Here is a 16,804-nt window from a genome sequence, read left to right as displayed (position 1 = left end):
AATTACATTCCAGATCCAACTGACGTATAATTAATGTCAGACTTTTCCACTGTAGTGTTTAATTGAAAGCAACCTCCACGTGACTTTGGACGTCCTTCCTTTGTGCCTATATGGCTGCATAGCAACCACGGTTTTTGAAAACGGACCTAAATGTCATATAAACCATCACCAGATATGTTTGGATGGGGAGGGGAGCATCCTCTGCTACAGTGGATGTCTGACTGTGGTTCCCTAAACCCACAAAACGGGCATCTGCTGGGAACTGAAGAATCCAGAATCTCAGACCATACCCTAGATGTCCTAAAGCAGAAATCGTGAAAAAGGGGCCCCACAATTCATGTGAGGTGAGAGAATCATTAATTCAAGAACTGCATATTAGGACTCAATCAAGAGCCTCATGTTAATCTATCTACTTCACGTCACACAGATAAACTGGAGCCAAGTGACAAGCCTGGCCCACAGCATTCAGGGATGATCACACATAAAATACGCTCAAAGTCATTGTCCTCATTCAATTATTGGTGCAAGTATTTGCTTCGTTCCTTTGACTTAATTTTAAGCTTGAATATAGGAAAAGGTGCTGTTTCAGTTAACTTTATAACCATATGTTTTAGTCCTTAAGAAAACACAATCACTTCAGAGGGAAGGAACATTTGGATGTATTCTAAATACTTTATACTGCACAAAAGGCTCACTGGAAGTTCCAACTTTTCAAACACACCCTGCCCACATGTCCAACGCTTTACCCTAAAACGCCCTTCCCCCCAAATTGTGGCCTATATCTACAACATAATGGAAAAACCTGCACTTCTTACACATGGAACCAAGTTTAATATTTTTTTTTAAAAAAAAACCCTCAACAGTGTTGTTTGTAAATGGGGATGTTAAGATGTGAAGGAATACAGCAGTTTCTGACTTTCAGCCCGCTGGGTGACAGGCGGTCTGGGGCGGCACAGAAGTCTTTGCCTCTAGGCATTCAGAGTCAGCCAGACAGATCCCCAGATCCCCCATCTATAAACTACACTCATCCTATGAGGGCCACCAAGCATCAGTACCAGGGACAGTCATTTCCAACCGTGTAGAATAAAACGTGAGACATAACCATGGGACTCTGCACTTTATACATAATAACCACACAAGGAATAAGAGCTGTCACCATCAATGACAGGAGGATTGTTAGTTAATGCCCCAAGGAAATCACTCAGGCCCTTTGTAGCTAAGCATGCAGTTTGGGTGGGGCAGGGAGAAGGGGAAAAAAAAACCATACTGTTTTTCCGGCTGTACAACTGCAATCTTTCTCTTCTTTTCTGCTGTAAAATAGGAAAAGAAAGTGAAAATGACATTATTAGTGAGGTTAGTTCTTTTCTAATGGCTTAGTGCAAAAGTGTACTCTGTCTTATTTATTTAGAGACAGAGCCTCATGCAAGCTAGAACTGGACATGCAGTTGCCATTAGCACCCTTGAATGTCTGATCCTCCAGGACCCCCCACCAAAGTGCTGGGGTTACCACCATACCCAACCTGCATAGCACTGGGCCTGAGACCAGGCTTCAGGGTAGTAGCCATATAGGTATGCCCTGTGTCAACAGAGCTGCTTCCCCAGCCCCCATTATTTCTGAATGGGACAGGAATTATTTCTCGAAGTCATTTAAACCTCTAAATAATGAGGATGGTTTTTAGGACAAAGTCTTAATCATTTATTACAATATGCAACCATAATATATAATATAATAATTATATTAATTTTTGTTAAGATGAGTCCTGTGCCTATTCTTATAACTAAAAAGCTGCTGAAGTCAAGCCACAAAATTTACATAATATCTCCTAGCTTTAAACAGATATGGCTTTATCAAGCAAGAAAAATTTGTAAGTACATTTAATCTTATCACTACTCCACTGACTATTTTATTTTAAAGGGCACTTTTAATAAGGAAGATAAAGAGAGCACATATTGTACTGCACATAGACACACATCAAGATAAACTGTTGCAAACTCGACAGAAATTGTGATGAGGCGAAGAATACCGCCAAAATAACATGCCCCCAAATCAACCTCAATGAAAAGAAAATGCTGAATTAGTGGAGGGGGGGTAGGGAACAGGCAGCTAGCCATGTGCCTGGTCAAATATTCAAGTTCACGAGCAAATAATAACCTGGGGAGATGAGAGCACTCTGCTACTGTTTCTTTGAAGACTTGTTAAATTTTAATTATGCAAGTGTGTCTAGGTGAGGTTGTGTGCATGTGAGTCCAGTCAAGGGTGCCAGATCCCTTAGAGCTGAGGGCACAGGGAGTTTTAAGCTGCCTGATGTGGTGCTGGGAACCGAACCCAGACTCTCTGCAATGGCAGTACATCCTCTTAACCACTGAGCTGTCTCTCCAACTCCAACATCTGCATCCGTTCCTTCACCATACCTTGTGCTGCAAAGGACGCAAGCTTGAACTCTTATCCCAACTTACTCTACCAGCTGCAGAAACGTGATTAGCATTAACAGATGCTGCACTGGGCATACTGGTACACGCTTTTAATCCCAACACTCAGGAGGCAGAGGCAGGTGGATCTCTGTGAGTTTGAGTCCAGACTGGTGTACATAATGAGTTCTAGAACAGTCAAAACTACATAGTGGGATCCTGCCTTGGGGAAAATATGCTGATAATAGAAAATGCAGAATTATCTGAGTCAAGACCGATTAACAACAAAAATGTAGCCTATAAATCAAGCTAAGGTCTACCTTTTTATAAAGGTGATAGTCATTTATTAGAAAAAAATATTAATGGAGGACCTGGAGACATGTACATATATACTCACATGTACATATATACACACACAGACACATACATATGCAAAAATTAAAAAAATAACCTAGGCTACATAGTAAGACCCATTCTCAAAAATAGGGAGAGGGAAGAAAATAAAAAAAAAATATATGATGTCTAATCTAAGCTTTCCTAATCAAAACAGTGGACTGCATAGCCTCCTTTAATATCCTCCTTACTGTCACCTATAAAAATATGTCCAAATTGCTAGGCGGTGGTAGCACACACCTTTAATCCCACACTCAGGAGGCAGAGGCAGGCAGATATCTGTGAGTTTGAGGCCAGCCTGGTCTACAGAGCGAGTTCCAGGACAGCTCCAAACCCTGTCTGGAAAAACCAAAAATAAAACAAAACAAAGGAGTCCAAATGTCTGTTTGACATCAGCACTTAAAGAATCACCGAGACAGTGGTAATACTGGCAATCCTCAGAACACCCAGAAACTTGATGTTCACCACCTCCTGTGCCAAATTGCCCATTTATTCACCAAGATTACAGACACTATGTCTTCATCATCTCATTCCACTGGGCAATACTTACAGACTGTTTTGTGCGGCGTGGTTAAGGGGTAAAAATTCGCTTCACACCAGCCCACAGGGAAGATATCCATGGAATCCATATCCACAATGACCTCTGGAATTGGAGTCTGCAGACCTGCATTGGGAAGAAACCAATACAATGGGTACCAAAAAGAAACAGAAGGAAACACACACACACACACACACACACACACACACACACACACACGAAAGTATACCTAAGACAGAGAAATGCATTCCTGAAAATGGTTTTTAAAAAATGATAATAGTATAAAGGAAGGCTTGTAGAGTGTGTACTCCTAATATGTGTACAAATGTCGAAATTACTCAGCGGTGAGAGTCTGAGATAGTTCAAATAAAACAGGAGTTGGGAAAAAAGATCTACACTGCCCTAAAAGTGGAGAGGGAAGAAGGATGCTGGGAAAAACTGGATCAGAGCCAGATATGCTCAAAAAGGGAACAGATGTCCCCTCTCCTAAGAGTAGCTATGAAATTAAAGACATGTGGTACAGCTTGTAAGCCACCATGACAGGATTCGTTCCACGCCAAGCAAAGAGTAACTGTCAACTAAATAAAAGCAAACATTGCAGCCAAAAGCAACAGCTCCAGGAAAACCGCTGTTTAAGAACAGACTAGAGACAAGGCAGTTTCCTGAGAGGATGTGCTTGCCTATCAGAGTTGAGTGGAATGGCTTTTTTGTATATGTATATGTTTTTGTGCATTCATGTTTGTGTATGTGCAGTTGCATGTATATGCAAATAGAGTGCACATCCATGTGGAGGCAAAAGATTAACCTCCAGCATCCTTTCTCAGGCCACACACACCCGCACCTGAGTTTTTGAGATGGGGTTCCTGGCCCTGAGAGCCTAAGTAGTCCCATCAGTGAGCCGCAGGTATCCACCTGCCTCTGTGTTCTCACGCTGGGATTGAACACACACACTTAGACATTTACACTAGTATTTTTTCCTGGGGCTCAAAGGAAGATTCTTGGCCTTTGTAGTAAATACCTTCCCAACTAAGCGATCTCCCAGGTCCTAGACTTGCTCATCTTTTGGCTCAATTTGTTCTAACTGTGTCACACTAACTACTTTCCTGTAGGAATATCTTCTTTTTTTTTTTTTTCAGGAGATACATCTACCTACCACATCCTGTTTCCTAATTACAACTACGGCCTGTGATAAACCAACACCACAGCTGGGGAATTCTAAGAAAAGACCAGAAATCTACAGTGGCAGATGAAATATCAAGCACACTTGGATGTGGAGGAAAAAAATTGGAACACATTCCACCAGTGAGCAGAAGAAAATTCTACATGAAATCAAATAGGAAGAAAATAAAAACGAGCACTTATGGAAGAATAAACTCTCAAACTAAGAATTAACAGGTAAGAAAAGAGATCTATTAACAGCTGGTGACTCTGACTCTACTTTGCCATGGTGTCCTTGCTGATATTTAGGATGAAAAGAATGCTGTAATCCCCGTCATGCACTCATGTTATCACACCATATCTACTGAATTAGAAATCAGATTCTCCCCTGACCTGCCTGTCCCAGCTCCCTCTAACTTCAAGAAGCTAAACACCAAGACCCAAACACAAAACAGCCCCCACTCCAGCTGCGAGTTCCATGACTCACAACCCCTTCGGACGCTATTGAGAAAAGTGAGCACATGACTTAATAAGTGAGTGCTCTTAATTTAATACTAAATCCACATATTGATGAATAGAAAACATGCTGGAAGGAGATGAATCAGTCAGTAAAGTGCTTGCCCCACAGGCATGAGACTCTAAGTCCAGGTTTTGTATTTTACAGCCAGGCAGGGTGGCTCCTGTTTGCACTTAGTTTGAGGGAGGCAGAGACAGGTAGAGCCCTAAATTCCAGGAGAATGAGAGACACTACCTCAAAAATTACGGTAGTCAGACCCGAGGAACAATAGGGAAGTTTGTCTTCTGGCCTCCAGATTAACATGCAAACACATGCACTTGAATACACAAACACACACATACACACGCACATACACACACAACCCTCTTCATCCTAAAGAGCTCATGATTCCTAGAGGGTCCAACCATAAGGGTGTTGAGGATGTTTTCCACAGTACAAAATTTTCTCGACTTGGGGTTCATAAAGATAGGATTGGTTTCTAGTGTCACAACCATTTTCCCAAAGGTTAAATTATCCACCAGAAACATCCGCCATTTTTAGATTGCGTTTAGCCACAAATAAGATTTTCTAGGTTATTCAAAGAAGGACTTCAAAAGGACGTGTAAAGTGAACTTGACCGCTTAAGTCCCACCGCCCATGTTCTGCTGGCTCAAGCATTATGTCAAATTAATGCTTGAATATATAAACTTCTGTATAATCGTACATTAATATGTAGCTATGGCTGCCTTTACCATGCTTAGGGTTCTTTCATCGTGTTCCCCCCTCCATTACACAAACACTGATGAGCTAAGAGGTGTAAGTCACTTTTTTTTCCTACAAGGAACTTACACTCCTGCTTCTCTTCCACTGTAAATCTTGCCTCTGAAGGCATCTTTGAAATAAGGTAGGATGGCAAAGTGTCTTCTCCAGGCTGAGGAGTAAGAGTACCTGCCCTGCAAGCATGAGACCTAAGTTTGGTTCCTTGGCATCTACATCAAAAGCTGAGCACATCTGTGCACAACTCCAGCTCCAGCACTAATGGGGGTAGGGAAGTGAATCCCAAGAGCTTACTCGCCGAACCAGGCAGCCTGGTCAAAATGGCAAGCTCCAGATTCTGTGAAAAACCATGTCTCAAGGAAGGCACCAAAGTCCCTCACAGGCTGTCAGTAAGATGAATGGAAGCAAGTGGAGCGTGTGCATATCCCACACATACATATGCCACACTGAGAGAGAGAGAAAATACATGCTTAAGTAAGCAAGAAGGGTATCACCCAGAAAATTTTTCCTGACCCCATCTTTTAAACCCCATTCTGGACCCTGAGTAGCAATGGCTTATTTCCTTTTATCGGCCTTATCAATTGCTCTGATAATTGATTAAGTGTATATGCATCTGGCCAGAATCCAGATAACCATTTAAGGAAAAGCTAATATTTCCAAGCCTGGAGACCCAACAGCTTTACAAAATGATGCACATGTCCAGGACTCTTTGCTCGCTTGTTCAGGTACTGCTGGGATTCTAGAAGCAAACCTAGACGCTTCGCCAAAGACGCAAGGCAATATCTGTCGCTTCATTCGCAAGCAGAACACGCTGCATGAGGTTCTTGGAGAATGAATCAAAATCATCATGAGAAGAAAATAAAACACTCTGATAGACATAGACAAGACCTGAACTCTGCCTCTGCCTAAGCTGCATCTCATCTGTATCACTTTCACTCTCTCAAGCTTGTCTAGAAGAGCCATCTTCCCATAAGGAAGCAGAGAGACCCTCCATGGGAAAGTACTCAAACAATATTGGGTATATTCAAGTGATGGAACATTCTGCAGCTATTTAAATACTTAGTGTAATGATCTCCGAGATGTACTGTGAATTGAGAAAAGACAGGCTCTACCCATGAGTATAAACACATGATGCTGTTTTTAAGGGGTGAAGACACAGATATTTGTATGTGCACGAAATAAATATGAGAGCAAATATGAAATACTAATGATGGTATCACCTGAGAAAAGACCAACAGTGAGAGTCTAAATCAAGATACTTTGTTGGTTTTGGGCCATTGTGGATGTTATTTCTTACAAACAGCCTGCGCAATCTCCAGAGTAATAACAATGCAGCGCAGTCAAGAAGAAGCATTTTGTGCATAAATGTTGTCTTGCCATCAGTTCAGATCGATAAAATGTAAGTTACTGTACAAGAAAATAAAAATAAACCACTGCTAAAAGAAGAACTTCGGTCATCCTGAGGCAAATTTACAAGCATATAAATTTGTAGTAATCGTGTAGAAACCCTAGAGACGATTTCCCATCTCCTGTAGCCGTTGTCCTGCCATCATATGTTCCAAGACTCCGTTTGCCTGTGTGATTGCTAGAACTTTGCCTTGCAGCTCAATCTAGTCAATGCCACAGGCTACTTCAGAGATGGTGATCTGTTTAAACACAGGAACACTGGGATGACACGGGGGATGGCTTGGCAGGACATTTTAGTGAGGAGCACAATCCTGCCAAGGTCCCAAAGCTATTTTGCTATGTCACTTCCAGCAAGCCACAAGAGAGAGAAAGCACCAGTGAATGAGAGAGTGGAGATATTACAGGATACCACAGGCAAGAGGGATGCCGGGCAGGAAGCCTTAGAGCCAACCATGACACAAGTAATGATTTTCATTTACTTCAGTAATAGAATCAGTGCAATCTCTTCATCTTACTTAAACACTGGGATAAGGGAAAAGGTAAGTGGTGTTTAAGGGAATAACTTCACTTTGGTTAAAGTTCTTAGTCAGAGTTAAAGGGCACGGCAAGCTTAAGGATGAGATGAAAAGAGAAAACGAAAGACAAGGGAAAAGTAACCAGAACCAGGTGATGGATGGAGCCCTAGCGGTGACCTGCTGTACTTGTCCCTTTTCAATGCCAAGCAACAAAGGAGCCTTTGGAGCATCTCTTTGTCAGCCTTGGAGCCAAACTCCTAAGGAATAAAGAGAGAACAGAACTGTGGTCAGCAAGGAAGGAAAGATTAAGGTCAGAGGAAATACGCAGTCTGAAAGAAAACGGTACAAATGAAACTGAAGGGGTGTGTGTGTGTGTGTGTGTACATGCATGTATACCTGTTTGTATATACATGTGCACATGCATATGTGATTGTGTGTAGGTCTGTCTGTGTGCATACATGTTCATACATGTGTGTGTACATAGAGGGAAACACACTCCATAGGAAAGACATTCATAATTCTTCCTACAGGCCAGCTATTTTCCATGAGTTTAATCCATAATAATCCTGAAAATCACAGGCTTTTCCCATAACTCTGAGCAATGCTGAAAACAGGGACTTTTCTATCCCATTTTCAAGTAGCATACGGAGAAGAAGCAGTAGCAGCAGTGAGTCTGTGTGACAAGATGTGAGACTTATACCTGGCACTTGAGAAGGGTTCATTTCCTATTTTCATTTTATTAGGGGAGGCATATCAAGCTCCCTCTGTTATGAAGGCCCCTATCTTATTAGTGGAGTTACTATGGTACCCACGCAAGCAAACAGGTCAGGCCAGGCTCTGCAGGTGGTAACGGGTTCAGGTTCATCAAAGAGAGTCACTCTCATCCCAGTGACAGAATCCAAAGTGTCCCCCTCCCTGACACACACGGTTCATCTGCAAAACCTTCAAGAGAGGTGTCTCCAGTCTGTCATTAACAGCAACATAACCACAGTTCCATTTAGAGCCAGCCGAGGCCACCACAGACCTGATTGTACAAGCATCATCTTACAAAGCAACACAAATTTGGCTGTATTTACAACCTCTTCCCCCAAAGATCATGCTCTGGGACCGGCTTTTTCATCTACCTAAAAGCTATTATGATTGCTCTCATGGTCTGATCTATGTCAGTGCCTTCAACAAAAATACACACAGGCCATCCCCTCCTTACAGAGCTGTGCAGCCTGCCCGGGCTGGCTTAAAAGAGAATTATTTCATATTTGTACCTGCCTTTACTGTATTTGTGCAGTGTTTGCAAATGTTTATTAACTACTAGCTTTCCCACAAATGATGGAAATGCATAAGATGCTGTTTTCTGCACTGTCTCCTAAAACAGAAGGTGGCTTAAATAGGTCTCTTAGAAGTAAAGCTACCTGGTCAGTCTGACTAACTCATGTGGATGGTGACTTAGTGTTTATACAAAGCACCTTGAAATGGGGCTTGAATATGCACGTTCCAGGCTCAGTTCCCAGGGACTTGGAAGTATAAGATCTCGGCAGGGCTGCAGGTATGTAAACTCTTGCTGACTATGATATGGACACAGGTTGTCAATCTTTAGATTTCCCTGGGCTGTGCTAGATGAAAAACTCTTTTGGGGCACACATCGTTAGTGGTGCACACCCTACACACCACAGGATGCAAGAGCATCCATACACTTACTTTGTGTGACACTGTGGGGCAGCACTGTCACCAACAAAGTTCACACTGAAGAAACATGTAAGTCACAAAAATGTAAACTAATCTCAGAGTCTTTAGGGTTCCTATTTTAGTGGGCACATTTACAGTTATCCCAGGTTATATTTAGTTTGTGGGTTGTACATTGGACTGATGTAGAAGGTGGTTATGGAAACTCAGCCAAGATTTTGACAAACGGATTGAGAAATTTTAACTTGTTAGCATATTAGTGTGAAACACCTCACTCTGAAATGCTGATAGTCACAAGACAGTTCTTAAGAGATGGTGGCCCCTGCAATTGTTGTTGGTTTCTGTAACAAATTGTATTTATTCTTCGTATCTATTCAGCAAATACTGAGCAAGCAATGAGGTTGTAAATAGACACTGTAGACACTATGCTGGGTGAGATGGAGAGACAGAAACAGAGTCACACAGTATAGTTTATAATGCCAAGAACAATATTAGCATGTTCGAGGATACATTCTCTTTCTAATAGAGAATAGGATCCTTGAGAAACAGATTTGTGAAGGAGAGATGCTGCCTCAGCTGGAACCGAGGCCCAATGGCCAAAATGCTTGCCTATCACATAGGAGGCTCTTGGTTCAACTCCCAAGTGATGCCAAAAGGAAAGATGGCAGAGGAAGAAGAGGAGGAAGAGGAGGAAAAGTAGCGCCTAATAATAAAGACCATCTACTACAAGCTCGGCAGTCAAAGCACATGCCACGACCCATCAGGTGGTGCTCTGAGCACACAGGACTCTCAGCATGACGCAGATGCTTCTTCAGGCAATCCCAGAACTAGCATGTACAGGGAGGTTCTACCCTCAGACACAATCTACAGAGCCAAACAAACAACAAACAAGGTTTCAAGATCAAGAAGAATTCAAGACCCTACACCCCGGAGTGTGGTTCCTGAATGCCATGCCTTGGAATCCAGCCTTAACCCTGTATGAGAGAGACTCACTGTCTTCTAGAGGAGGGCTGCGCCTGTATGTCACAAAATAAAAGCTTCAAGCTACAGGAAGGTGACAGATGAAGCAGCTGGAAAACTGTTGGAATCAGGACAGTAATGACAAAGACCCAGATTGGAATGCGGCCATGGGAAGGCAACAGAGATGGAGATGGTGACTGAAGCGGCGAACAGCTCAGGAAAGATCCTGGTGGAGCGGAGACAAAGCTCCTTGCTTGGATGGTTTTATGGTTTTTGATTTAGGTAAAGTAATAGTACCAGTGAGTCAGCAATAAAGTCAAGAAGAAGAGCAGATGAGCGTTAGAGTGAAGCAGATATCGGAAGGCTTCTTCCTTCTCTCTCTCTCTCTCTCTCTCTCTCTCTCTCTCTCTCTCTCTCTCTCTTTCTCTCTCTTCTCTGTATAACAGTCCTGGCTGTCAGAGAACTCACTCTGTAGACCAGGCTGGCCTCAAACTTAGAAAGATCCACCTGCCTCTGACTCCTGATGCTGGGATCAAAGGTGTGCCACCAAGCCTGGCAACGTGTTTCTTTCTGGAAGTTATCTCAGCTCTTTTGTTATGGTGACAGAAAACTAACACACAAGTTTTGACAAAGCTGCATAAATGTCTTAAAGACAAATGAAAAAGAATGCTTTCAGTCAGAAACAAACACTATTAATAAAGATATATCACATTCAATTTCCCAGAAGCCTGACATGTCAGGGATATGTGTAAAGAGGCTGGGTATGGTGGCTCATGCCTGAAATGTCATCATCTGCAAATGAAAGATCCTCCTGCAAAGGAGGATCAGATATAATTGGCTACATAGTAAGTTCAAGACCAACCTGGAATACATGGGTCCCAGTGTCAATAAGAATACCCAAAATAATAATAGTAGTGTAACGATTCCTTCAAGCCAGCTTGACTTTCTTGACCTTTAATTTAAATGGCCTGATCTTTATAGCATCAGTGATTCTAGGTCTGTTTAGATAAGACTCCAGGACCAACCTCAGTCTATCTGCTTCGATACTTAACTAAGGATGGGTACATGGGATCAAACACAGGAAAGGGAATGGCCAAAGATCAGTGAGTGTTCTGCTCTTTTAGCCTCATAAAGCAGTGTTATAGTCAAGAAATTACAGTGATAAAATCAAGAGCATCATCAAGTCTTAAAATCAAGATCAAGGCCACCAAGGCCTGGACTTTAGGATACAGCATTGCAGGGCAGAGCTATTGGCTAGAAAATGCAAACATAGGTTATTTTCCCCCATGATTCCATCTGTAACTGTACCTGATACCTTCTTTTTCACTTATATGTGGGCATCATTTAACAGAATACTTTCCATGGGTCCCCTGGCCATCTCTGTCCTCAGCACCTTCTCCTGCAGGTCTTGCAGCATTTCCAATTAATGACAAGTCGTAAATGTGGCACAACGACTTGCAAATCTAATAAATGTGCCACTCCAGACTGGCGATCGAAAAATTACTTACTTATCACCTCTCCCAGCAGAAATCCGAAACAAAATTACTGGGGAACTGTGATGGTAACATATTCTAGTTTTAGCCAGTGAAACTGCAGTTTATGTCATTGGAGATGCCCCCCAAAAAATCAAAACCAGACAGATTTGATATGCTTTTAGTACCTCTATGTCTCTCCTACCAGCAATGCTGAGATGATACCTAAAGGTAGAGCATCCATTCTGTGATCATGAGGACAAATGCCACAAGCAAAGGCAAAGGCACAGCTGCCAGAGAGAGGCCTGATAACCGAAGAGAATGCTCATTTTGACTTTCCCACATGAACAACACCCAGCGACGCCCAGATTGTAGGTGCTTGGGTCAAAGACTCACTAACAAGTAACAATTCCATGAAAGAAAATAAGCGATGGGGATGAAAAATAGAAGCACCGTGTTTATATAGTTGGGAATAAGGAGTGTTACTCTGACAACTCAAGTTTTAACTCTGAATAATCTTGAGCTTCTTGCATTTTAATAATCTTGCCGATGACCTGGCCAGGTTTGTGAAGATCAAAAAGACAAGATGGGGCTAAGGAGATGAATTACCCAGTAAAGTGCTTGACACAAAGCACAAGGACCAGATACAACAAGGACCACACAAAGATACAGACTCACCACTCACGTACGTGGTAGCTGGGCTTGTAGATTTGCCTGTAATCCTGACACATTGGCAGAGGCAGGGGAGCTCCTCGGGCTAACTATCCTGGCTGAATCAGCAACTCTGGGTTCAAGTGAGAGACCCTGCCTCAGTATGTAAGGTGGAGAGCAAATCAGCATCAATCTCCAGTCTACACATACAAGTGTGCATAAACACACACACATATATATGTGCATACACACAAACGTGCACCCAAAACATATGAACATACATACATGCACACTGTTACACATATGCAGGCAAAAAAGGACAAAAAGATCAAATCTTTATGGAATAGGGTATAAGCAGAAAAGCAAATCCTGCACCAAACTATTTTCAGACAAATACTGTAGGACTACCCACATTGGGCTTACAGGAAGTTCATAGAGACAGTTAGAACAGCAATGCCTAGGGCTACAGTGAAATCCATGGGAGTTTGTGTAATGGGTACCAAATTTCCATCTGAAGATAAGACAGTTCTGGAAAGGGATACTGATGAGGTTGTGCAGTGATGTTCATTAATTTAATACTGTATGCCCAGATACTTTAAAAGTTCAGTCAAAAGAGTAAACTTTACACCATATTTATTTTACCACAATTTTCCAAAGGCACAATATGTCTTACAACTAAACTTTCTAAACTTTAAACAACTCTAAACACAAGCCTAATTTATTCAAGTTTCTTGAGCAAGCAATGCATTAATCACTGAAAATGTGAGCTGAGTACTACTGGGTCTCCCAGGAAGCATGCAATAAAGTTCTACACATGGATATACAGGTAGACAACTCTTAATCCACACAGCCCCAACACAAAATGATCTAAAATGTGAGCCTTTCAGAGTGCCATTAGGACATCTCATAAAGAAATAGTCCAGTGCGCAGTTCGGTTATTTTGTACAGTCTATTAAAAGTAATACATAGTTACTTTCAGACCCCTCCCTTTCTCTCTCCCTCTCCCCACTTCTCTCTCTCTCTCTCTCTCTCTCTCTCTCTCTGAGAGATGTAATGTGATTTCTCATTTTGACTTGAATCCCACATACAAGCAAATATTCAAAATCCTAAAGATTTCTGCTCTCAAGCATTTTGAACACGGACTGGCAACTTATACATCATCATGCATCCAAAAGAAAAGATGATGAGGAAGAGGGTGAGACAAGAGAGGCAGCAGAAGGCAACACAATGATCTGACCCCACTTAAGGACAAAAGAGCCATGAAACCATGGACAATATCAGGCCACATCTGCTGCACAAGAAAGTGACCTGGGGTAAGGTTCACCAGTTTGTAAGACGACCGACTGGTGAGCATGCAGTCGAGCTCAGAGCTGCAATGCTGGAGACATGGAAACGGAACATGGGGCTGTCTATGGAGAGTGCTCCTAGCTTCAGATAGGATTCCCTACACTGGAACAATGAGATGAGAGCAAGCAGCGCAGGGTCCATCGCGAGACACTCAGCCCTGTTATGTCTCCCTTCAAGTCAGTGGTTTGTGAGAATTAGAATCGTTTTTCAGTGGGAACTAAAAATATTACATTTATCTCATATACTTTACTCATTGATTTCTTTTTAACAAAAGACTTTCTAAAGATACTTAAAGAATGATCTGGCTTCTGAAAGAGTCAAATATTAACTAGAAATGATCATTTTAATTACCTAAAAGTGGTCAATCAACCATGCACTGAAAGACTTCAAACTGATTTAATGCATTAAAATAACTAATAAAATTGTTGTAAAGACTTTTATAAATTCAAAGTGTCAAATAAATGGCCTGTAATCAGAATAATCATTACCCTATAAAGTAATTTAATAGCCACAAAGTGACCATAATGAAGTGCTACCTTTTATCCCCAGGACTGAGGACAAGGATGCTGTGTGTAGATAAAATTATAAGAAGAGAAATCGGTGTCACTGAGTTGTCACTTTAGAAGGTAAAACGACCTCTAAGCTCAAAGTCTAAACAAAACAAACCCAAAATAAAATTCAAGCAAAACCCAAGAAGATGGTCTAGAATTTAATATATGTTGTGGACATGCATATGACAAGTGTGTGGGTATGTGTGTACACACACACACCTTAGCACACTCCCACACACATGTACATGCAGATATAAAGGCCAAAGGGCAGGGTAGGATGGCTTATTTAATCCCTATTCACCTTACTTTCAGACAGGATCTCTCCACTGAACCTGGAGCTCAGCAATGCAGCTAGACTGGCTAACAAGGATGCCCCGGGATCTACCTCTCTCCGCCTTTCCAGCCCTGATATGACAGGGGCAATCTGTAGTCAACTATTTACATGGGCACTCAGCATCCAAATGTAGGTCCTCACGCTTTCACAGCCAATATATTTTAAGTAAAGAAACAGGTGCATGCCTATAACCAATAATGCCATATAATACTCAACAGTCATTAGAAAATATTCAACCAATTGTTTAGCAGCACTGTAAAAAATAGATTTGGAAAATGGATATTCATTTTCAAATTTTTGCTTCCTAGTTTCATTATTATATGAAGCACTGTTAAAAAAAATAAGACTGGATATGAGGTGGGTTTTTTGTTTGGGGTAGATTTTTTTTCCCCAATAAAACCCAAAATTTGTATATCAGGAAGATCAGAAAAATGACAAAAAAAAGTATGGTTGAAAATGTTAAATATGCATTAAATGTTGCTCATCACTCTCCTTCAAGAAGCAGGAAGTTGCAGCATCTAGTGAATTAAGCAACAGAAAATGTCAAAAGCAGTGAAAATGAACCGCAGGCAGATCTTAATGGCTTAGCTGGTTTCTCCAGCTATAAAAATCAGGACATTCTTACTGCTGTTTGTGTTAGGTAATTAACAGCTGCAAAGTATACTGAAAGGAGAAACTGCTAAATAAATAATGACTGCCACGGAATCTCAACCATAACGTGCTAAATAATAAAGAGGAAACATGGGCTTCCAACGTCACCATTTCTGTTTTGCAGTTAAGACAGAGTCTCATTAGTGTAGCTCAACACACACAGTCAGAAGTTAAGTCAGTGATGAGAGGCCACGGGGGTGATCTTCTGTCTCTAGCTGCAACTGACCTGCATCTACAAGTAGCACCAAAACCAAAGGTGTCCCCTTTGTGACTACAAAGTGTCACCGTTTGCCTGTGACTTTGTTCTGATTGCTTCCAAGCAGAAGCCATTCACTAGGAATCCACAAAGCAAACCCATTCTCAGAATTTCACTTAATTCAGATGGATTTTGACGCCTAAACTACACAATGTTTACATCATTATCTGGATATTACTGACACAATGACATCTAAGATGACTGTGTTACACATCTTTCAGTCTACTTGACTATAATGTTTATGAGACCATGAACTGATCTGAAAACCCGGCATGCGCAATTTTCAGATTTGCTTCCTAATGAAATAAGGATCACATGATATTAGTACCAGTTCTAGTTCTTTCTTCCACACATTCTTTTCCAATAGTGTAGCGGTTTGAATTAGAATGTCCTTGTAAGATCACAGACCCCAGCTTCTGGAATGGTTTGAGAAGAATTAGGAGGTGTGGCCTTGTTGAAAGTGTGTCGTGGGGAGCAGGCTTTGAGGTTTCAAAAGGCCCTAGATATTTCCACTGTTCCCTCATGATGGTGAGTCAAGGTGTGAACTCTCAGTGGTTCCCACTGTATGTAGCCTTTATGCCACATTCATGGACTCCAACCCTCTGATGTCACAAGCTCAATTAAATGCCTTCTTTTTCTAAGTTGCCTTGGTCATTGTGTTTTATCACAATAATAGAAAAGTAACTAGGGCACATAGTGACAGGAACATGTCATAAGATGTAAACTAAACATATACCAGGAGATTTTGAAGTCTTTTATAATCTTCTCTATTCTTACAGTTTTGTATACGTATCAAACATCAGAGTTCTATCGTTATGTTATGAAAAGATTGGAAATTCTTAGAGATGAAATCTATTTTAATTACTCCTAACTCAAAATGCAACACATAGAAGACACAATGTTGTACTTAAATCTAAAACATTCTATTCACAAAATACATTATACTGTGAATTTTCTTCATATTCTAAAATAAACCCTTTGTAAAGAACTGTCTCAACATCACTGAAGAAAAAAAAGTTTAAATGTATTTGGAGAGAGAAACCATCCTCCAGTTAGTATTTGAGGAAAAATTAAACATCTACAGAAGAAAACAAAATGAAGGGTTTGGCCCACATTAAAATGCAAATCTATCATTTTATTCTCATAATGACCAAGACCTCAAATACCATTTTCAGTGACTCATATTAATTTAATTGCAACATTAGCTTT

General features: G+C 41.2%; 1 protein-coding gene across 5 annotated transcripts in view; it reads right to left on the bottom strand.

Moving 5' to 3' along the window:
* Sfmbt2 (Scm like with four mbt domains 2) overlaps nucleotides 1–16,804 on the bottom strand; it is a 187,941-nt gene that overhangs the window by 43,249 nt on the left and 127,888 nt on the right. For all 5 annotated transcript variants that reach the window (XM_048460657.3, XM_048460662.3, XM_048460658.3 and 2 more), the window contains 2 exons: nucleotides 3,353–3,466; nucleotides 1,268–1,310 (listed from right to left, as the gene is read on the bottom strand). In XM_048460657.3, coding sequence (XP_048316614.3) covers nucleotides 1,268–1,310; nucleotides 3,353–3,466 — 157 coding nt within the window. The remainder of the gene's footprint in view (nucleotides 1–1,267; nucleotides 1,311–3,352; nucleotides 3,467–16,804) is intronic.

The sequence above is a fragment of the Myodes glareolus genome, chromosome 14 (assembly GCF_982192425.1).
Source record: "Myodes glareolus chromosome 14, mMyoGla1.1, whole genome shotgun sequence".
In the NCBI taxonomy this organism is placed as follows: Eukaryota; Metazoa; Chordata; class Mammalia; order Rodentia; family Cricetidae; genus Myodes; species Myodes glareolus.
This window is presented reverse-complemented; position numbering and strand designations above follow the sequence as displayed.